At 37.7% G+C, this 23,674-nt stretch overlaps 1 protein-coding gene across 3 annotated transcripts; it reads right to left on the minus strand.

Moving 5' to 3' along the window:
• Positions 1–489: 489 nt before the first annotated feature.
• On the minus strand, positions 490–18,912 carry LOC121395609 (carcinoembryonic antigen-related cell adhesion molecule 5-like). Of its 3 annotated transcripts, none has more exons than XM_041569541.1 (13): positions 18,769–18,911; positions 15,900–16,205; positions 13,397–13,681; positions 10,327–10,602; positions 9,462–9,692; positions 7,943–8,281; positions 7,158–7,271; positions 4,425–4,465; positions 3,368–3,397; positions 3,040–3,078; positions 2,714–2,746; positions 2,114–2,173; positions 490–565 (listed from the first exon to the last, which is right to left on the minus strand). In XM_041569541.1, the coding sequence occupies exons 1-12, from the start codon at positions 18,833–18,835 to the stop codon at positions 2,126–2,128; spliced, it is 1,809 nt and encodes a 602-aa protein (XP_041425475.1). In that variant the 5' UTR covers positions 18,836–18,911; the 3' UTR covers positions 490–565; positions 2,114–2,125. The 3 variants fall into 3 exon arrangements, with proteins under 3 accessions (XP_041425475.1, XP_041425476.1, XP_041425477.1); XM_041569542.1 differs by having other exon boundaries at positions 18,784–18,910; XM_041569543.1 differs by lacking the exon at positions 3,040–3,078 and having other exon boundaries at positions 18,769–18,912.
• Positions 18,913–23,674: the final 4,762 nt, after the last annotated feature.

The following is a 23,674-nucleotide window of genomic DNA, read 5'->3' on the forward strand; positions in this document are numbered from 1 at the left end:
ACACGACCTGACTGTCAGATGCAGACGCAGCGTGCAGGATCAACGATGCAACACCATTCGACAATGCTATTACCTTATTTCCGTCGCATCCAACGTGATGCCTGCGTTTTTGCGCAGAGCGTCGGATCACGCCAAAGTCGCTGGTTGAGTTCTACCCACAGGAGTGAGGTCAGTGCTTAGCATGACAACTGTGGCAAAGGTTTGTTCATAAAAGGAATTTTCTTTGTCTCAGAATTGATGTCACTGTAGTTAATGTGTTGTGCTTCCAATTCCTTGCCATATAATCTGGAGTGCTCCTTATCCTTTTTTTAAAGGACACAATGCCTACCTTATTGCTTTATATATAAAAAATTGTGAGATAAAAAATGTTTTTTTCTAGACAAAATTGGTTGATAAAAGTGTCCAGCGGGGGGCGCTGCCCTCTTGTATTACACATGTAATAATGTTAAAAGAAACTGAGGTAATTTCAGCAGGTTCACACTTTTTTTCTTTTGTTGTTAAGATGGTCCATCTATAAACAGCTCGGCAAAGTTGTCTCTCATATGGTGGTTTAACGTGGCACAATCTGAAATAGACAAGAGATATAGAACCATTAAGGGAACTTCTTTTCTGCCAAGGTGCTGACAATAGTCAGTTGTGTGTCTCAAGTATACTTGCTAAAATTAAAAATTGAAATTCAGAACATATTTATCCAAAACCCTCATTGACAGGTTCATCACAGTAGGTTGCCACGCTGTTATGGTGCCCAAACACACAAGCATGGTTACCTACAGATGGAGCACACTGTGTTTAGAAATAAACTGACATACACACTTGTCCTAAAAGTGAATAGAGTACCAGGTGCTTTCAGAGAGCTTGATGAGAAATTATAATGTACTTCCAGGTGTTTGCTGAGTTTTGCCCTTTGAAATGAACTTAACAGGTCTTTGCTACCAGGCCTTTCCTATGAACCATTATAGACTTTTAGCACCAGCACTATGATTTTTTTTTTCTCGATTCAAAGCACAATTCTCCAAAACCTCAAATAGTCTTGATTTATTAAAGGAAAAAAACTCAGTAAGTTAAAGCTGGTGAGTTTTATAGAAGTCACTGTGAATTGTCACTAACTACTAACTACTGTGCTGATCTTATTGACCGTTTTTAATCAATTCAGACTTTTACCAAAGAACTCAAATTTTTAGAGGTTATCAAAGTATTTGTATTTTTAGCGTATTGTTCAGTGCTTTTTTTCGTTCACACTTTCTTTATTTGGATATTTTAATAAAGTCGATGACATTTGTGATTTTAGAATTTGCGCGTTTAGTTGTAAACCTCTAAAATTTGACCATTTATAGATAAGCTTTCAAACGTTTTTCAGCTCATTAAAAATGAATAGAGCAATGCAATTCTCATTTGTGTGCAAGTTTTTCTGTGACAAAATGAGACTTAAATAAGGTAATGCTTAAAGAAAAAAAGTCTTGTGTGTTTTGTCACGGGTTGTTTTTTAGGGGATCAAGGTTTTTCCTCTCGACCCCAAAAATAAGCATAGGCTTCCCTATAATTTTTTTTAAATATATATTTTGGCTGTGACTTGTTTTAGAGGACAAAACCTAATTTATAAAAAGAACCCATTTTATAGGGCACAACAAACCACTCCTGAATGGTTCTCTGCAGACTTTTATCAGCACTCTCTCCCCATTCCTTACAGGTCACTGATTCACACTTGTGCAAGTCTCTACATTCAGAAATAGTGAATGTACAATGCTAGTCTTTCTGTTCCACAACATACGTGTGCTTCTTCTATTAAGTAGGAGGGCTGTCATCATTGTTACTTACAAGACTATTGGGTGGTATTGCAAGGGCGGAAGTGATGCACATGCAAGATGGCATCAAGGAAGTACAGAATATCTTTGTATTTTCAGATTGTTAAAATACACACAAATGCAAGTAAGTATAGCAGTTCTGGCTGGCCAGTTATATACTTTAATAAAGGTGTTTTGTGATAAGCTGTTAGATGATATTAGACAGTATACTGAGTTAGCTTCTCTGTGGCTATGGATAATTTACATGTTTGGAAAACTGCTTTGCTTCAGTTACCGATAATACTGTACCGTTCTGACTTCAGAGTACTTACCCTAATTGATAGTTATGGACTGATCTTGTCATATTCAATATTATCCTGAAATTGTAGTTCCTGTGTGGAAAGTCACTTGTTTATTTAGTAACAAGTAATTAGAATGGACATTGATGTTTGTCAATAACACATTAAGAAAACATTCCCATTTAACTAAATTAACAAAATTGAATGTTTCATTTATATTTCACATATATACCATCTATTATCCAGAATGCAAATTTTTATTAAAATGTAGTATTATGGGTTAGCTGGCTGCTGTGTTGTGTACTAGGAAATGTGGCTGTGCCAAAACTGTAGCACAGAAGTCATCTGTATTAGCCTGCCTCCTATCTTGCCTTCTGTTCCGAAATGAGTTGAGAACTCCTGTTTATTCAGATAAATGCTAGAGCTACCACCCACAATGGACTGTGCCATTGGAAGTGGCAAACATCCGATTAAGGAATTACAATTGCAGCCTATTTGCATAGATGGGCACATACAAGTGCTCCTAGTATAATAATAATTCATGGGTAGAGATACATTGGGATTTAGCATCTGTGTGTGCATTTCTGCCTTATGGTAGGGAATTTTCTATATTAGATGCAGATGATGCCTCACCTCATAATTATCTTCATCTTGAACACCAGGATTCTGTAAAAAAAGGTTAAAATTAAACATGATTAATCTTGATATTTTTTCCCCAGATATGTATCCCAGAGACGGAATCACAGATTATGGGGTGCCCTCATTGGCATCCCTGAAGCAGAGGTTGGCAGGGCCCATCCTGTAGGCCAGTTAAGATTGGAAAAATAACTATTGGCTTTTCACCATACTTCTGAAACCCTAACCTTATCGTGTGAATACACTTACCAATAAGGTGTTTAAAGAATAGCATGCTGAAATTTTAACATGTGGTTTGGGATTCAACACAAAGGATGCCTTACCACCTGTTGCGCTACTGTAGTTGTACTTCGATGCCAGTTCTAATAAGGTAGAAATGAAACATAAATAACCTTGGAATGAATTTGTTTCCTCCTAAACTTATTCCCCTAAAATAGTGGATCCCAGATTGTGGTGTTATTAGACAAATGGGGAAAGAGTTTATTGCTTATTATATTTGTATTTGATGGCTATGTTGGAATAGTATTACTACATATGGCATTTTGAGCATCATATATTTAATGTATTGTTTTATAAAAACATAATTTTGCATAATTTGGGTACACTGATTTCTGTGTCAGGGGTTGTTCTTAAGTTAAGAGAATGTCTCACCATGTATGGGTTTGAAACTCCAGACGGTTGCTATGAGAAAAGTAAGAGTGAAACAGAAAATACATTCATTTGTGGAATTTTGCTTGAAAATGCTCAAGGCATGGTTGTTATCCAGAGAAATGCATCTGTTACTGATCAGAAGGAGCCTTTTCTTTCAAATTTTTTCTTTATACCTTTACTTAAATACAATTGGAACTAGGTTCCAAACTCACAGTTTCAACCATGACAGAACAACTGCAAAAATGTATTTAAAAAAATCTTATTCATTTGTGTAAGCATTGTATCTTGACTATATAGTAAGACTAGTGCAAGATGTCAGATATATCATAACAATGTCCTTAGAATGTAACTTTTGTCAGCAACAAGTCTCAAGATGAGTTGCTATCAGGGTTGGGCTGGCCTGCCAGGAAACCGGGAAAAATCCTGGTGGTCCCTGACCCTGTTGGGCCCTTTCATCTGCCTGCAAGTCAGCCGTCTCCAGCCACCACCTCTCCCCGCTTCACTGCCGTGCATCCACTGTGGAATGCAAAATCATCATTAATTTTCAACAGTGAAGTAACTAGCACAGTGGAGTGGCTTTGGCTGGGGGAGCAGCAGTGACTGGGTGGTAGGCCCTTGTGTGGGGTACACATTGGGCCCCAGGTACCTCCAGTTGCTATATACAGTGCCACATGCTAAATGGGATAATGTTCCCTTGATGAAGTCACTGAAGGGTGATACAGATTAGAGAACACAGAGGGGCACATTAATTATGTTTTGAAAGTAGGTTTGGGTAAACAAAATAAAAGAGCTTGAGTGAATTCTTTATTGCACTTTTTTTCTAAATGTATTTTTCATGTCTCTTATATTTTAACCCACGTTTGTGTTTTCCAATAAGTTAAAAGCTTGGTAGTTTATAGGTTTTGGAAAAATGAGAATGTAGATTACACAGAAGTGTGGAATAAAACTCCTTCCAATGTAAAAGAAGATAGAGAGATATTAAATGTACTTTTTAACAATGTTTGTGTCAAACAATGCTGGTTATCAATAGACATTTTAAAAATCTCGAAATACTCACAAAGTCGATTTTTGATGTTTCATTTGCAGGTTGTTTTTTATCTGAAAACAATGTTAATAAAAGTTTATAATAGTAATGTTCATGGAAAAGAATGTAATATTCATGTGAATCAGCTGGCTTGCCTGGCCATCTACATGAAGTTGGACTGTTTCAGATAACATTGTTGCATAGATCACCCAGGTCTAGGAGTTCAGTCTGAACCTTTTTAAGTAACGTTGCATAAACTCAAACTTGTGGGTATAAAGTTTGCTGCATAAATTCAAACTTGTGGGTTAGTAGTATTCACTGGGCTATTTTGGATGGAGTCTTTCTAATGATGTGAGGTGCTTTCCTACAATAGGCAGCAACAATAAAAATGCAAAACATAAACTGTAAACCAAATCTTAAGTTGAACCCAAAAGAATTTGAGACCCTGGTCTGGAAGGATATACAAGAAGAGAATGTAGTTTTGCCTTGTATGGGCAGTCACAGTCATTGGGCTTTAAGGGAAAGGTTTAACTGATAACTAAGGAAATCCCAGTAAATTATAGTAGTTATTATGGAGACAGTAGAATATTGGCGGGCATGATGTGTAGTTTCTAGAAACAATTGGCCATTTTTTTTACTTCACAGAGATAACCAGAATTTCTTGGGATGCACCAGATCCATAATTTTTGGATATGCCAAAAACCAAATCCTCCACTATAGATTTGGCTGAATACTGAACTGAAGCTGAACTCGAATTTGCATATTCAGATGAATTGCGAACAAATTTGTTGCGTCAAGTCACATAACTTTTAGGGGCAGATTTATCAAGGGTCGAATTTCGAAGTGTAAAATACTTCAAAATCCGACCATCGAATTGAATCCTACGAAATTTGAATTCGTAGGATTTTTAGCATCGTAGGATCGTATTCTGATTGTAGTACGATCTGAGCGTTCTTCAATCGTACGATTTTCCTTCGAATGGCAAAAACTTAGAAAAATGCTCTAGAAGGTCCCCATAGGCTAACATAGCACTTCGGTAGGCTTAATTTGGCAAAATATTGAAGTCGAAGTTTTTTTAAAGAGACAGTACTTCGATTATCGAATAGTTGAATGATTTTTACTTCGAATCGAAGTTGGATATGTCCTATTCGATGGTCAAAGTACCCAAAAAATTACTTTGAAATTCAAACTTTTTTAACTTTGAAAATTCACTCGAACCTTAGTAAATCTGCCCTGTAGGGTTCAAATCCGGTTCAGCTGAATACAGGGATGAGGATTTATGATTTTCCGAATTTCAAAATGTAATCAAATTTAAATATTGAAAATAGAAAAATTCTGAAGCACACCAGGTTTTAGCAGCAAACTTTTTCATTTGAATTTCTAAAATGTTTATGCTTGATCTTGAAAATTGAAGGTCTAAAAACTGAAATTGTAAAAAATTGAGTATCTCAAATCACAGGAAAATGCAATCTTGAATTTTAAGAAAATTCATCCAAATTCTAACCTGATTCCTGAAGAAATTCAATAAGTAAACTAACCACAGGCAATAGAAATTCAGCATGAAATCTGGTTCCCACACCCATAAAATCAGTAAAAATCTCTTTTTCCCCACACCAATAATCTGGAGATATCATTGATTATTGTTGCCTTTCTTTTCTAAAGAATGGAGAAGTTGGCCATGATAGTCTTTTTCATATATGTTTCCACAAATACGTCTACTGTTATCTTCCGACTAGTTAAGGCTATTGCACCACAGTTTGACATCGTAAACCTGCTCAAAACCTGAACTGAAGAAATTGAAGACATCTGATGGCACTTTTATATACAGCACCGTTATTTACAAACTTAATGACAAATAATGGGTACCAATGTTTTCGGTGACACCTCCCTGATGTTGGCTCATAAATACCCATTAATTCTCTTAAATGTGAATGAAAATTGCCACAGAGTATGTTATAGAACAGTTGTTATATATTCTCTCTCACTAATACACTAAAGCTAATCAACCCAATTAGAAATTGTTCCCACAATCCACGATAGCCCTAATTCACAGATCTATGTTCGAATCGAATATATTGTGGGAATCTTCATTCACTGGGTGAACACATAGCATAGCTGGGAACATAACCTACAAATTAATATTAGGTATGTCATGGGTCTGCAGCTGTACTTTCATATAATATGAGGAAGCATCCTTAAAGGGGAAGGAAACCTAGTTGGCGCAAAAAACCTCCCCCCTCCCGTGTGTTGCCCACCCTCCCTCCTCCCCCCTGGCCTACCCGTCCCGCTGTGCAAATGCCCCTAACTTGTTACTTACCCTTCTGCGCAGGTCCAGTCCAGGGAGTTCACAGACGACATCTTCTTCCACGCGATCTTCCTGCTTTGACCGGCGCATGTGCAGTGGGAGCATTTTGCCGGTACGATCTACTGCGCATGCGCCAAAAGTACTTCGTGACTTTTGGCGCATGCGCAGTAGATCTGTACCGGCGAAATGCTCCTGCGCATGCGCCAAAACGCCGTTCAAAGCAGGATGAAGATCGCGTGGAAGAAGATGTCGTCTGTGAACTCCCTGGACTGGACCTGCGCAGAAGGGTAAGTAACAAGTTAGGGGCATTTGCCCAGCGGGACAGGTAGGCTAGGGGGGAGGAGGGAGGGTGGGAAACACACGGGAGGGGGGGAGGGTTTTTGCGCCAACTAGGTTTCCTTCCCCTTTAAATGATCTTCCATATTTAAATAATTTCATGTTCACCTCTCCATACTTCTTACCACTTAATTTCTTCTGGAGTAGGACGATGGTAAGAGTTATGATGCAACCAGCCGCAATGGCACCAATAACAATTCCAGCAACAGCACCTGGACTCAGGTTAATACCAGAAGACCCTGTATGGAGAACATGAGAGAGATATGTCTACATAACATCCGGAACAATATTTTGGTGCTACAACTCGCAAAATGCAGTAGAGATACATAAACCAATAATGCATCAATATATGAAACTTTGTATCCATTGTAGTTATTTTAAAATGCATATTATAAAGAGGCCGAAATTAATATTTATAAAATATTTTCAGTAGATTGCCAATCCCATCCACTGCCAAATTCTCTCCCTTGCTGTAAAATTAACAGGATATAGCAATTGATTTCAAAATGAGCGACTTGGTCATGCTATGGAACCCTCTACCCTACATGGTCTCAGTTCAATTACTACACTCTCAACGTGACCCTTCAGCAAAATTCTTTAAATAACTAGAGGTAATGAAGTCAGCTGTAATTCGGATTCATTTACGATGCTCATTTTAAAATAATTTGCAATTTTGCTACTTAAATGCGGATCTATTATCACACTGATGCTTACAATTACAGATTTATCTTTATAACTTTCTGCTAACAACTGTCTCTCATAAAACCATGTTGAGGTGAAAACCTTTCTTATGTACTTTTGGCCTTCCTTATGATATGGTAAATTTGAGTTTTTTTAGTTCCACTTAAATTTTATTTTGAGATTACTATTTTTTTTATTATTATTAATATAATGTATCATTTACTCCTACCTTGACCTTCACTTAGACGTAGAGTAAATTTGAAGCTTGTTTTTCCAATCAGATTTTCTGCTGTGCACATATATTGTCCAGTTACATCACTGGTCACTGGAGAGACCACCAAATAAGAAACAAAGTCATTAGAAATTACTGTGAAGTTTTCTCCATGGAGAAGCGGTACCGGCTCAGGTGTGAGTCTGTACCAGGTGAACGTTGCAGGAAGCAGTTGTTGTGGGACAATGATGTTTTCTTTCCTAATTTCAGAGGTCAGAGGGACAGACAAAATGGCTTTCTTTCCCCATTCTCCTTCAACTAATGTGTCACTGGAAATCCCCGAAGACTTTGGGGTGTCTTAAAAAAGAAAGAAGATCAGCAGATTAAATCACATGTTTACTTGCAGCAATTTGTTTGAATCTGGATGGCAAGGTATTTTTAGGAGATTTTTCACAGATGGGTGGCACAATTGTCCTGTGGGGTAAAAAAAAAAATATCCCTTTTTTTTACTTATTCAGTATTAACTGTGAAAAATGAAATCAGATATGTTTGTCACACAAACATACCTTATTCCACAGATTAAAAGGAAATTATGTTAGTCTTTCTCTCATTTCCTAGCCCCCCTTAGGCTCATTCAACCCCTCCCTCACCATGTCCCTTTATTGAGTGATGGATTCTGGGAATTGAAGTACTCCTGCTTTTCAGAGACTACGGAGGGCAGTGTGTTGTTTAGTGGGTAGCATTTCTGCATTGCAGCTCTTTGTCCAGATGTTGATTCTGACTTGGGAACTTTTTGCAAGGAATGTGTATGTTTGCCCTGTGTCTATGCAGGTTTCCCCCAACACTTTCAGTCCTGAATAGATTTTATTGAATAAAAATTATAGAATATAATTACAATACTTTTTTCAATTAAGGAGGCCCTTACAAATGTGGGGGCTGGAAAGGCTGGCTTAAAGGAGAACTAAACCCTAAAAATGTATATGGCTAAAAATGTCATATTTTATGTACTGAACTTATTGCATCTGCCTAAAGTTTCAGCTTGTCAATAGCAGCAATAATCCAGGACTTCAAACTTGTCACAGGGGGACACCATCTTGGAAAGTGTATGTGACACTCACATGCTCAGTAGGCTCCGAACAGCTGTTGCGAAGCTAAACTTAGGGGTTGTCGCAAAATTTCAAGCAGAAAATTAGGTTGTAGGTGATTATTACATTTTGGTGCTAATTGCACTGGTTTTTGTGATACTGGTATTTGCATTAATTACTAATCAGCCTTATACTATGACATTTACAGTATATTCTGTGTACTGTATATTTGAGTCGGTCCCTAAGCTCAGTAAGTGACAGAGCATGTGCAGTGAATCAGCAGAAAAGAAGATGGGGAGCTTTTGGGGGCATCTTCGACGGCACCGATTTTTACTGCTAAAGGGCTGTTAACATAATATACAACATTTCTGCCCTACTTCTTTAGTTTAACTTTAATTCTACTTTAAAGCAAACAGCCAAAAACAAGCATTACAGTGTCGTTTTTCACTCACCTATGATCAGTGAACAGGATTGTGTCCATCCCTGGTGTCCTTCACAATTTAATACACTTGCAGGATGGGTCAGCGAAACATTCCTAGTCACTTTGTCTGTTCCCGAAGCCTCCTGGTTAGCAAACTTCAAAGTCAGGTTGGCGGCAGGGTACCCCCATGGCCAGGAACAAAAGAGCTGTATACTGTCATCCAAACGCTCTGCCCCACAAGTAATCTGCCCATCTGGAGCCCCTGTGGAGCAATAGTCAAGGGGATGAATGAAGTTAAAACACATGAATTTGTTGCATTCATTTTCTTTCCTTTAAGTCATTCTGGTATGTCTTTGTTAGTCAAATTGTCATATTCAGTGGGTATTTTTATCCTCAAAGAATTGTCATATTGCCAGGAAAATTACTACATAGCAGGACTTTTATTCCTCAGCAAAATAGGTTTACCCTTATGTCTAAGAGATGCTTTATTTAGAAGGTATACATTGGTAAAAGGCAAGCAAGCATTCTTCATTTTCTCAAAAAATCTGACCACTGGAAGTCACTATTTGACTATAGCCGTGGGTGAAGCTTCCTTGTGCGAACAACCATTGCCAACCCTGGCGCACACACACTTGATTTATAGCACGATCAAGTTATAGACAGCCACATCTGAGTGTGTCACAACATAATGTATCTTTTTATACATTACAGTTCCTCATTTCATGTACATTGAGAATTTGGGTGTATGCCATGCCACTGAGACAGAGTGCCCTGCAGCAAGTCATACACTTCAATTACGCCAATTACTTCCAGCTCATAGTAGAAGTAGCGATTACTGAATTTTAATATTGACAGTCATCAGTGTGCTATGTGTTACTCTGTTTGGTGATACTTACAACTCAGTGTCAAATTAGAGCTTGTCTCATTGTTTAGATAATTTGCGACAGTGCATGTGAAGTATCCGTGATCCTCTCTAGAGACAGGACTGATAATTAGAGTGGAGTTATTATTGATCAGGTGATATCGGGGGTTGAGAGGCAGGTCTAATTCACGGAGGGTCCAGGTGTAGTTGACTTCTGTCCCACGGGATGAACACAGTAGAGCCACGGAGTCTTTATCCACCGTCACTGGCTTTGAGGCATTATTTTGCAAGATTACGTCGGAGACTTTTACTGTCAAGTAAAATAAGATGTCAAGGGGAAAAATATTTCTGCTTCAGCATTTTATCTTTATTAATACATAAAGGGCCGATTTAATAACAAATCAAATTTAAATTTCTTTCACAAATCGTTTTTTTAAAAATTCATGTTTTTTTCATTCACTAAACTAAGCTGAAACTAAACTTTTGTATTCAACCCTAATACAAAAGTTTGCCAAGAAAAAGTATTTGAGGTCCTATAGTCATGAAGTCAAAGGGAACTGTGCTTGTCATATTGGACCCACATTTTGTTTCCCCTAAACTTTTAAAGTTTTTTGGATTTTTTAGAGCATCATTCAGCATTTTTGTTGTTCTCTTTATATTTGGTCTTTAAATAAATTATAGGGCATTAGTGGTTTTAGAGAAAATGAGTAGTTATGGGTGACATTTTTTGCCAGGTTCCTCAGCGAAAAAAACGCCTATAGACTGCACATAATTTGAATTCACATAAACCCCCCCCCCCCAGAAATCTGAAGAGGAAACCAGCATATCTCTACTTATATGCTTTACCTGCTCTACCAAAATAATGGGAATTGTACATTTCTTGTTACATGGTGAAAATGTCATGGATTACCAGAATGGGAATTTGTGGTCAGATCATGAAGTAGTTTTGGCTTAATGTGCTAAGGTTTTGCACTGTGGGAAGTATTCAAATTTTGATTAGGGGAGTAAAGGTCGAACTAGGATACTGGGAAGTTCCCCATGGACCCTTTTTAAAGTTCTGCTGTTTACATTTATTACCAGCACTATTACTATTTTATTTCCAAAATAAAAACGCCTGATGGCATGCTAATCTATGTGGGTTTCATAGTCTTTCCCAAAAGAAATGTCTGAAAAATAGTGTCTGTGGAATCCAAATTATGAAAGAAAACCATCTGGTAGGAAAACTGGTAGGAAAGAGCTATTATAGGACTTTGTTGGGTTCAGGGTAAAGACAGGTGCCATATTTATTACCAAGCTAAAGCAGGAGAAGCAAGGAAGGACGTTAATTTTATACCTCTGGCAGGTTGATTTTCACAGGAAGAATTTGCACAGTGTAAATAGGAGAGGAAAAGCCTTCTAGTGGGCAAATTCACTAAGATCCGAAGTTGCGACATCTTCGCCGCACTTTGCCAGGCGTAGTTTCGCCAGCGCTATGCAAATTCACTAAATTGCGAAGTTGCGCTCAGTGAGGTGAACGGTAGAGAAGTTGCGCTACCGTTACTTCGTCAGGCAAAGCGAAGTTACGCTAGCGATGCCTAATTTGCATACGGCGCAAAGTTAAAATATAATGGACGTATATGCTGCAGCAACTACATTACACTACACATGTGCACACTGTATCGTTGAGTTGCCATATGTTGGGAAATGTAGGGGGGAAGGAGGGTACTCCCAAAAAAATTGAGACTATTTTTTTTACTATCACCCTTATAAAAAGTAAAAGACACCAGCGTTTTTTGGGACTTAGAAAAAATTTCAACTTTTTTTGAAGCAAGCCCTATCTACTCTATTGCACTTCGCCTGGTCTGAGCTGGCGAAAGCAAGTCTGGCGCAAGAGGTAACGTTCAGTAAAATTAGCGAATAGATTAGTGAATTAGCGTAGTTATAGCCTTTCGCCATAGCGCAACTTTCGTCTGGCGTAAGGGTGCGTAGTAGCGCTAGAGTAGGTCCATTTCACTAGCGAAGCCAGCGCCCGTTAGAAATTCAGCAAAGTAACTAAATGACGTCACACTGATGAATTTGCGCTAGCGTTATCTGCTCCACGCTTTAGTGAATTTGCACCAATGTGTTGGGCCTTTGCTACACCAGTTTGGCACTACTAGTTATAAGCCCATTGCCTTGATCATGGACTAATGCAGTTTCAGTAAGACTAATGTGGTGTTCAAGAATCACTGCTAGGTCCCACTATCCCCGGGATATGTTTCTCTGGAACTTTTGTATTCCTTCTAAAAAAGCTACTCAAAGTACAACTCAACATGCATTGTGCCTTGCATGTAATCTAAATGGAAGCACTGCAATATGCTAAAAGCCCTTTGTTGCTGAAGCTTAAATAGTGATTATGTATAGTAAAGAACTTTTGTGTTGTCTGGTATTTACTGTATATTACTTTTGTTAGATATATGAATCAACATAAGTTTGGAGATAAGTAGTAAACTTGCTATAACTTTTATAGTGTAAAAGGGTGCCAAATTGCTTTCCATACTGCTGATTTAATAATAAGCCATTGCATGCGGGCCTTAATGCGATCTGCACCTTGCACCAGATTAAAAATGTGGTGCAAGGTGCAGAACACAGTGTTGGCTGGTGGGTGCTATGGCCTTACTGTATTTCATAGGGCAGTGGGTAAGTAAAGGGATCCTCTGCAGATGGGAGGGGAGACACCTATGTGCCGCCACTCATGAATACAGTGCTGCCAAATGTAGGCAGTGCTGTAGTCATCCTGACTTCTGAAGTGTAAAGAGTTAAAAAATGCCCCAACATTCATAGACTAACCTTTTTGTATTGTGAGTTTGAGCAACCAATCAGGCACCACTGGTAAGGTTATTTAAATGCATTTGATGTTTCATTTGAAAGTTCATTAACAAGCCTTATGGACTCAAAATGGCCTTTTCTTTGCTCAGATTCTGCAATAAGGCTATTTTGTTATCTGTATGAATGCCAGTCAGTACCACAAATTTTGGGGCACTGTTTAGCTGTGCATTGGAAGATTTACATATTTGGAATAAAGGGTGCTGCTTGCACTTTGTGTGCCATGCATTTATATATGTATATTTCCAGTTTGCTCTCACCTGCCACATCCAGCATGAGCGAATTGCTGCTGCTACTGCTGACTGGATTAAGGATAATGCAAGTGTAGTTTCCACTGTCATTTTCTGTGATTGGATGAAAATCCAGATGTTGGCTGGTGGTGTTACAGGTTATGTGAGATGAAGAGCAGGAAACGATTTGACCATCTCTGAGGAAAGTGTAATTGTACACAGTCTGGCTCCCATTATTGCATTTTAATGTTAGATTGTTGCCATGCACCGGGCGGGAAGTGGGATTAGCAGTGAGGACTGGAGGAGTCATCAGATCTGTTGGGAATGGGAAGACAATGATAATTTGCACAAACACTGTTTTATTTATTCACAAATAATATGGGATTGGGGAACATCATGTGTTCATTGCCCTGTCTCCAGCCCATCTGATGAATTAAGGGTCAGAAACACAAGGTTTGGTTGAAGAAATGGAGGAATATTCAGTTTCCATCTCTTGTCCTCTGACAGCTACCTATCATATTTACAACTGTTGCCTTTGTCACCATCAAGCATGCAAAACATTGATATTTAAAAAGTCAAGTGATTAAAGTTTGACATCTTGTGCCCTAAAAACTTTTAAAAGTTTTTTACTCCTTTAAAACTAGCAGCGCACAGAGCCAAGCTTGAATATGTTGGTATTTAAAGAAAGAGACCAAGTACTGTATATTCCTATACCTACTGTGATCAGCACGTACTTTTGTGCTGCCACATATGGACTATATTCACATAGACTTCAAATTGAGTCTTATGCTGAATCAGTAAAGGACCACAGTGCTAAATGAGAGGCTATCTTGTACTCATCCGAGCAGTTCAACATCCAGGTGCGCCTTTACAGAGATTGGAAAGGAAGAGTTTATTTCCATTAAAAGAATCTTCCAACATAAAACTGGTATGTGGGCACTGCTATCACTGCCCCCAACCAATTAGGTTGCTGGGGTGATGCAACAAGTGTAGTGGAAATGAGCACACATGGTCTCCTTTCCTGGCCCAGTGGATAGGGAGAGAAGCCAACAACCAACAGGTCCTGGGTTCAAGAGCCTGTCATTAGTAATTTGACTTCATGGTTCCACCATCCCATAAAGGCAAGCCTTAGATTAATTGAAGCCCTGTGTAATACTTAAGATTTGGTGATCAGTGACGATTAGAAATCACAACCAACAGTGCAGAAAGGTACCGCCAAATACTGCTTTGAATGTCCGTGACATATATACTAGTCAGATGTTTGCTGAAATCTAGTTTATCCAGTGTACCCATAGTGAATAATTTGTACTAGAATACCAGTATAGAGTTTGCATTTTAGGGATAATCGCTGTATTTATTTGATCAAAGAAATCGATCGTACAAACTTCACTCTGCATCTAATGCTGATAACTGCTGTGTACAACAGGACTGTGATTGGAGTTTCCAGCAGAACTAAAGCCATCAGTTTGCAATAAATATTTTCTTTATCTCCCACTTGTGCACTGGAAAATATCTGCCGAGGAGAAACCACAGTCTGATTTGAGTTTTCGGGAGCAAAGTTTCACTGATATCTGTGAGGAATGAGGAAACTATCCGTCCAACATGGTTTCTTCCCATCTATCAGCTCAGTGCAAAGGTTGGGGTGAGGCTCAAGTTGGTTAGAGGAAAGTTAATGATTTTTGTGTTATTGCCGCTGGACCATAACTCTGCAGAGTGGGGGTTACAAATCCTCTATTTTGTACCCTTAAAGGGGTGATTCACCTTAAGATAACTTTTAGTATGTTATATACAGTAGAATGACCAATTCTGAGCAAGTTTACAATTGGTCTACATTATTTATTTTCTATCATTTTTGAATTTTTTGACTCTTTACAGCTTTCAAATGGGGTCACTCACTGTTAACACAAAGTTAACTCAAAGGTGACAACTCCTTTAATGCAGCCTTTTTAACCCCAGTTCCAGCTAATTGCAGTTGCACACAAATTTTCCTATTCTGATGCCAGTGAAAGGATGACTCAATCCATAAATCACTGTCTTAATTAAACTGGAAATGATGACATACTACAGTACAGGGAAAACTAAACTTTAAATTTTGCTTATTTTTACAGCATTTTTTGTGGTCCTGCCTATAAATTATGCATAATACCTTTCCCTGTTTTTACGTTTTCCTTGATTTTACGCCAATTGTTTTTGGTTCCTTGAAAAACTTAAAATGGGGGTTCTGCTGTATATAACATGAATGTCCTGTCCAACACAAACCCACAGGCTTATGGGACATGGGACACTTTGACCTCTGCAAAAACAGTGTTAGCTTGCAGCTACTTTTCACTCACATGAAAAGAAAACCAATGTGCCAAAAAACAGGTTTATGATGGGAACCTTATAATTGTATTTCTTTTTTAACATGATTTATTGCCCAATGTTGATCCAATCAGTGTATCTGATATGTGGTTCAGTTCTAGTTGCCATTAGGTACATTCCTTTTTCTAGTGTGTAAATTTACATACATGTAATATCAACTCTTTCTACTTACTGTGCACAATGAGAGTGACTGGGATCGAGGTAGTTTTATCATCATCTTTGTTTTTAATGCTTTGGTCATAAGATTTGGGATCAGAGACTAGTAGCCTGTCCAGCCTCAGTGTGGCATTTTGAAACAATTCACATCTTGAAACACAAATTGAGCTGTAAGTTGGATTTTGACCATCTTCAAGCGTTGCAATCGTATTGCTCCCAGCTGTCCATGTTATTATGTTACGTGGCGGCACCTCCAGGGTAGTGAACATAAACACAGATCCCCCGACAGCTCCATCGAACTGACGGGCAGTCAAAGTAGTCACTGCAAAATAATTTTAATACATTAAGAAGTGATTGATGATATGCAATTCTCATTTGCGAATGTTACAATACCGGCTCCAATTCTATTGACCTTTGTACAATTATAAACTTGCTGGTAACAAACACACTTTTGTTTGACGCACAACAATGTTTTTCTCTCATTGGAGTCTATTGGCATTTTTGGCGGTGAAAAATTTTGCTCATCATTAATAAGGACTACACATTTTATTTTAGGAGGAAAATATGGTGGCCCTGTTCTATAAAGTCTGCTCCTCTACAGTAAATGATGATCCTTCAAAATAAGATCATCATAGACATTCAATAAAATCAAATTTTTTCTTGATGTGATTCCTTTTGCCCCTGCTGCTGTTGTTTCCATAGTGGGACTGAAGGGTCTCTTTTATGTGGAAAGAGGCAGAACAGAAAGGCTAGTCAGTAAAATAACATACACAATAATAATGAAATAATTTAGAAATAAAAAGCCAATAAAGACAATTTAAACTTTATATTGTGTATTTTGGCTTTGCTCCTGAAATTTAAAATGTCTATGCATGGATTTCCAACATGGTTGTTGGTGCAACTAATTGCCTTTAAGTGTGTGACCAAGAGGTCTAAAACACTGATTGTTATGATCCCTTACAGACATATAAGGAACCATGGTTTAGCAAGGGAGGGGTTGAATGACTTTACCAGCCTAAGGGGAGTTGTCAGACTGACATGGTTTATAACCATCTATAAAGGTCTACTTTACAGGTAGCTAGAATTTCGGCAGGATTGCTAACCAGTTGTATCATTTACAAATGAAGGAACGAGGCAGCAACATAAATCGCAGGAAATACACTTCATTCATCCTGGCCAGATTTCACTCTAACTATTTTTTTTAACACTGACATGTTTTATTGGTTTTCCAAACATATCAAATAAACTCGCTTAAACTGGTCAAGCATGTATATATAACATTTCATAGATTAAAATAAAACAAGATACTTTAAAGTAAGATAAAATAAAATAAGATGGCATAAAATACAATAAGATAAAGTAAAATAAAATAGGGCGGCCAGGTTTCACTCAATATCATATGAATAAACATAATAAGATTAAGGCATAGTGTAAAGTCCTTTGTTTTGAAGATCACTATAGTAATAGATTCATGTAGTGCTAAAAAAAGGGGTAAATGTTCCAGGTGCCAATGGTGCCTGACGAGTTGTTGCGACATTTTTTAGCCTGATTGTTCACAAAATGGATAAGTTGTGAGGCTCTGAACATTTCATGTAGTGGTGGGTCATACTTTTGAATCAGTTGCTGTAGAGTTAGTGGTTTGCCTTGCCGAGTTAATGAATCTATTGTGCTCGCCCCATTTCTTAGCCACCAAGCAAATGCACGTCTGGAAGTTCCCGATGTCAATTCTGGGTTGTTTATTCACTGTAACTTTTGAAAATCGGCCCTTATATCCTCAGTGCTTCTCTGTTGTACCAAAAGTTTTTTTTATGAAATAAAACATCAGGTTGGTAAAACAAAGCAAATCAGTAGTTCAGTAGAAAACAAATTCAGATAATGTAGTGTTTGTGCAGTAGCCTGGAAGGGTGAAACTTTTTTTCCAGAGTATTTATAATCAGGGCTAACACTCTTAATAATAATAAGTAAGTCCAACAATCTCTAATAACAGCCACCTGACAGGTTTTAATTCATTTGTTATTGACTTACACCATAACTATTATTAGACTGGCATTTGTTAGAATCAAAATTTGGAACCTTCTCAAGTCATTGCTTTTCAAGTGCTTCACTGAACTATCACCAAAATTAGCATTATTAAGATATTGCCATGTAAATGAATTTATATTCATCTATATACGATTAGATTGCAAGCTTAGCAGGGCAGATAATTTATTTCTGTATTTCTTGTTATGTGGAACGTAATCTCTGTAGATTTATTTTTTACACTGATTGTCCTGCCAATTAGAACTTTTATGTAATGTAAAAATGGAAAGTGCTGCATATGCTAAAAGAGCTCATTGGCAATAAATATGGTGCATGCCAACTTTCAGTCCATTTTACATCAGACCCATTTGTTATCAAACAATTGGGTTTACTGAGAGAAAGCCACAGAGGCAGTACTAGCTGCTGCAATTTATTTGCTAATAAACACGATTGCAGCAGCTAGTACTACCACTGTAGCTTTCTCGCGGTAAACCCAAATGTTTGATTACTTATGCACTACACCTGAGGTTGGGGTGTAATACTGGGATTGAGAGCCTGAATTCTCTGTTTGCGCTGTCATCTATATAGAGTGAGATTCTCAGACCTATAGTCCATTACAGCCTTAGATTACTATGCACGAAATGATGTGCTCCATAATGGACTCTGAAAATGCCAAATATGCAGTAAACTCATTAGTGCTTGGCATATGAGACTAAGGGCTGAAAAGAAGACTGCAAGCTCCAGGTTTCAAACTTATAACACACTAAACACCACCCCACCCGTATTTCCCCAATATGCAGGACAAAGAACATTGAATTAAATATTTGACACGCACATATATATTATATTGGCCAAGTTGGGCATACCTATTCCAGTCTCACCTGATGCCAACACGAACAACGTCCAGAGATTCCAGCGCAAAGAAAGACCCATCTATTTTGAGAGTATGGAAGACTGCACTCCTTATGTGAAGCAGAGTAGTACTGTAACTAGTATGAGGAAACACTCTCTTCTGTATTATCTTATCTGTAACTGTGAGAGTTCTACAGTAAATATTGCATACACATCATTATGACAGATAACAACCAGGAAAGTCACTTGTGTAGAACACTGGGGGGCAGATTTATCAAGGGTCGAATTTCGAGGGGTTATAAACCCTCTAAAGCTTTAATTTGGCGAAGTATTGAAATCGAAGGATTTTTAAAGAGACAGTACTTCGACTATCGAATGGTCGAATATTCGAACGATTTTTACTTCGAATCGAAGTAAATTCGAAGTCATAGTATTCTATTCGATGGTCAAAGTATCAAAAAAATTACTTTGAAATTCAAACTTTTTGGACTCCGAAAATTCACTCGAGCTTAGTAAGTCTGCCCCTGGATGTAAAGGATCATTTCATGCATTTTATACTGACAATTACAACCTTGTATACCATCGCTCAGGTGTTTTTACAAATCCTGGACTCCCAAATTTCATGCAAAGGGCATAGAGCCTCATGCCTCCTTAGATAATGGAAAGCAGGTACACAAAAGCCAATCACACACACACACACACACACACACACACACACATATATAATGGGTTTCAATCATGTCTGCACTCTGTCCTGTTTGTAAACCAGGTGGTAGTATAACAGAACAAAATGTGGATCTTTAAGGCATAATAGTATGAGATCCACAAGATGACTCGAAAACACTGTTTATCAAGGTTCTACTACATTTTCATTTTGAAATTGTTTGACTTCAACTTTAGATATTTATCAGGGTTTGAAACATCTCTAATACCAAGTCAACTAAAATATGGTCATAGTACTGCAGAATAATGCCATGTGTGTAATTCAGGTATCATAATAAATGATCTATGTGCAGAGGACCACCTTGAGTTGCTTTTACCTCATCATGTAGGTGGGTCGGGAGATAAAAAGATTGGGTATGGGGTAAATAAGTAACATGTTCCTACAGCCCTTTCCTTTTAATGTTTTACTTGTCAGGTTTCTTTGGGTTGCTAGACCCAGGAAAAACTTTTTCCCTTGACTCTTGGTTGCTATTGGCCTAGTGTATTAGTTCTGGCCTTGCCTTTACACCTTGAAATTGCTTTTTTAAATTCTGAATAAGCTGGGCCTGGATCTAAATTGTTTGGAATAAAACAGCAATCTAGGCGTCACTGAATCCAATGATGAGGCGTTCCAAAAGGAAACTAAAGGGATTTCTAAATAAAACTTTATGGGTACAATCCTTCTGGGCATTTTTGTTTCATCTTGGAATTGAGACCAATGTTCATTTTTTTTGGCCACCCACCACAGCAAGACTAAGACCCATACACAAGGAGTTTAAAACAGTTGCAGGCTGGAGAAATATTGAGATCTGTGGCTTTGTTTTCCACAAGGCAGTGGTCAGGAGGTTGGTTGTTCCAAAACGGTCAAGACCATCCCAGCTTACTGCCCTCTGACCCATCTGAATAAGGGGTAGTTTTAGGAGTCAGTATGAACCCGGGCTTTGTTTATATATTTCTCAACCCCATAAGCTGTAGCCGACCACCATAGTTATAGTACTGGTGCAATAAGATGTATTAATTTAATTGAGTTAAAGAAGTAGTAACCCTATATTAATAGCCAGTATCAGTTAAAAGGGAGAAATATCAATCTGGAGTTATAATAAGTAGAGGTACTTTTCTCAGGCATACAATATGGATTTCTGATTACACCATAGGTCATAACCAATGCTCAGTAATAAAGATATAAGGTAAGATTCCAGTGATAGGACTGCTGTTTACAAGATGAAATTAGAATCATACATTAACTAGTAATTAACATTTATACATGATTAAAGGGATACTGTCATGGGAAAAAAATTTTTTTCAAAATGAAACAGTTAATAGTGCTGCTCCAGCAGAATTCTGCACTGAAATCCCAACCCAACAAACATTAGGAGAATTATTATAATAAAAGGCGAAACATATAATATGATAGTAGTCAAAGGGGCACTGACAGCAAAACTGGGCACTTTCTCTGAGAACATATGACATGATTACTAGTTAAAAGGGATACTGTCATAGGAAAAAAACATTTTTTCAAAATGAATCAGTTAATAGTGCTGCTCCAGCAGAATTGTGCACTGAAATCCATGACTTGGGGCAGCTGGGAAATTGACAATATGTCTAGCCCCATGTCAGATTCCAAAATTGAATATAAAAAAATCAGTTTGCTCTTTTGAGAAATGGATTTCAATGCAGAATTCTGGTGGAGCAGCACTATTAACTGGGATACTGTCATTTTTTCCCATGACAGTATCCCTTTAACTAGTAATCATGTTATGTTCTCAGAGAAAGTGCCCAGTTTTGCTGTCAGTGCCCCTTTGACTACTATCATATTATATGCTTCGCCTTTTCTTATAATAATTCTCCTAATGTTCGTTGGGTTTGCCAGTGCCCCATTAAAATTACCCCATCATTCTACTTGGGTGAAGAGTGCTAGAGTGTAATCAATTAGAGTCTGAGTGTTATTACAGTTGCCTAATCTAGGAGCAGTTTTACTACCATGTACAGAAAAGCCCATAAACCTTCTCTTTTATTTTCCCTATGGGATCACTAATAGAAATATTAAAGGAAATATGTTACATCATTCAGGGTGTAAAGGGTCCATAAATTCCACTTACCATAGCAACACCTCCCTGAGTTTCCTTATGGGTTTTACAGAAGTTTATCATAACTGGAAACTGTCATAGGTATTCCCCTTTACTACACATACAGTAACTAAAAGTTCATAGAACGTTATTGTGGCTGATACTCTGGGCCTTCAATGAAAGTTGTTGAGGTAAAGCCTGGCTAGCAGTATACAGCTGTCTAGAAACCACTGAAATATAGAATATAATGTAAACCACTTTAAGTATGTTTACATCAATTAAAACATTTTTTGGTGTGTTGTAGATTCCCTTTAAAACAAAAGTCTATAAATCCAGATGATAGAATGGGCCAATGCATAAAACCAACCATGTCTCAATAACAGGAAATACTGCTCTCTGAGACTCTCCAGGGCAATCATCTGATCATGTTTTGGTAGAAAATATACACATCATAGTTATTGATTAATGTAATTGCCAGCTTAATAAGATATTAATCTCTTTAACTAAATACTGACTCACCATTAAATTGATTATGACAGAACGTCATGTAATCGATGCCGGCTGGCTTCATGCAGGCCCTTAGGCTTCAGACGTTTTATTAAGCTGGCCACCCCCTTTGTAAGAGTAATTTTTGTCAATAACAGCCACTGACAAACATAATGGGCCGAATTCAATTCAGTAAAATTGTTTATCTTGTGAAAAGTCATGGATGAGATTCAATCTGAGATTCAATTTGACATGCGATTTAATTCAGAAAAGCGTTAATAGCGTTTAATTCAAAAAACTCTACTGAAACTCTACTGAAAGCTATGAGAAAAAACTGGAACCGAATTTAAAGAAAAGATTTTTCTCCTTGAATTGAATCTCGGCTATGAATTTTCACATGATAAACCACAAGATAACTTTTCCCACTTAATTGAACATGGCCCATTAGAACTTTAGTTCACATTTTTCCTTTTTATTCTTCTTGATTCTTACATCATATATTAGGCCAGATTCAATTCAGGGAGAAAAAGGTTCATAACGTGAAAAGTCATGGACAAGATTCAATTTGAGATGCAATTCAATTCAGAAAAACTTATTTCACTGTTTATCATGTGAAAACTCTATTGAAGTCTATGGGAAAAAAGTGGAACTGAATTAGGAGAAAACTTTTTTCCTTGAAATGAATCTTGTCCATGACTTTTCACGTGATAAACTGTGACATACCTTTTTTTCACTGAATTGAATCTGGCCCATTGTTTTGCCCACATGGATCATTCCACAGGTGCACTTCAACACTACATTTTTGCAGGTGGCATATGCTTTTAGTGGGACCTCTACCCCTTCAGTAGGGTGATGTATATTATGCCCTGCAACAATTGCACCCACATATTGTTTAACTTCCATATCCTGTGCCCAGTATCAGGAGGCTAAGTTCGACATAGGCTATCACATACAGATTCACCCATTTTATATGCTAAATATATTATATATAATGTATTGTTTTTAAGGGACACCCATATTTCACATCTGAAGGCTAAATTGGCCAGTACAATTTATATTTCTATCAATTTTTCAGTTATATTTATAATACATGATATAGGTCTCAAGGGTTATTCACGGAGCATTCTACCAATGTTTTCCCATGACTGCATTAAGCTTTCCTTTCTAGGAAGTGTTTGATTATTATCTGCATCTCTATACATGGCCTCAATAGAGTCCATAGAGCACAAATGGGGATCATTGGCCTCTAGGATTGGGGACTGTCAAAGCCTTTAATGTGAAGGAGGTTATTCCTAACCCAGTAACCCATTTCTTGCAATATCACAGTGGGACCTGGATTTTTACTATTGAGTGCTGTTCTTATGTCTACCAGGAGCTGTTATTTTGTGTTAGGGAGCTGTTATCTGGTTACCTTCCCATTGTTCTGCCGATGGACTGCTGGGAGGAAGGTAGGGGGATGATATCACTCCAATGTGCAGTACAGCAGTAAAGAGTGACTGAAGTTTATCAGAGCACAGTCAAATGACTGGGGGCTCCTGGGAAACTGACAGTATGTCTAGCCCCATTTCAGATTTCAAAATTAAATATAAAAAATCAGTTTTTTGAAAAATGGATTTAGTGCAGAAGTCTGCTGTAGCAGCACTATTAACTGATGTGTTTTTGAAAA

The sequence above is a fragment of the Xenopus laevis genome, chromosome 7L, assembly GCF_017654675.1.
Source record: "Xenopus laevis strain J_2021 chromosome 7L, Xenopus_laevis_v10.1, whole genome shotgun sequence".
Lineage (NCBI taxonomy): Eukaryota > Metazoa > Chordata > Amphibia > Anura > Pipidae > Xenopus > Xenopus laevis.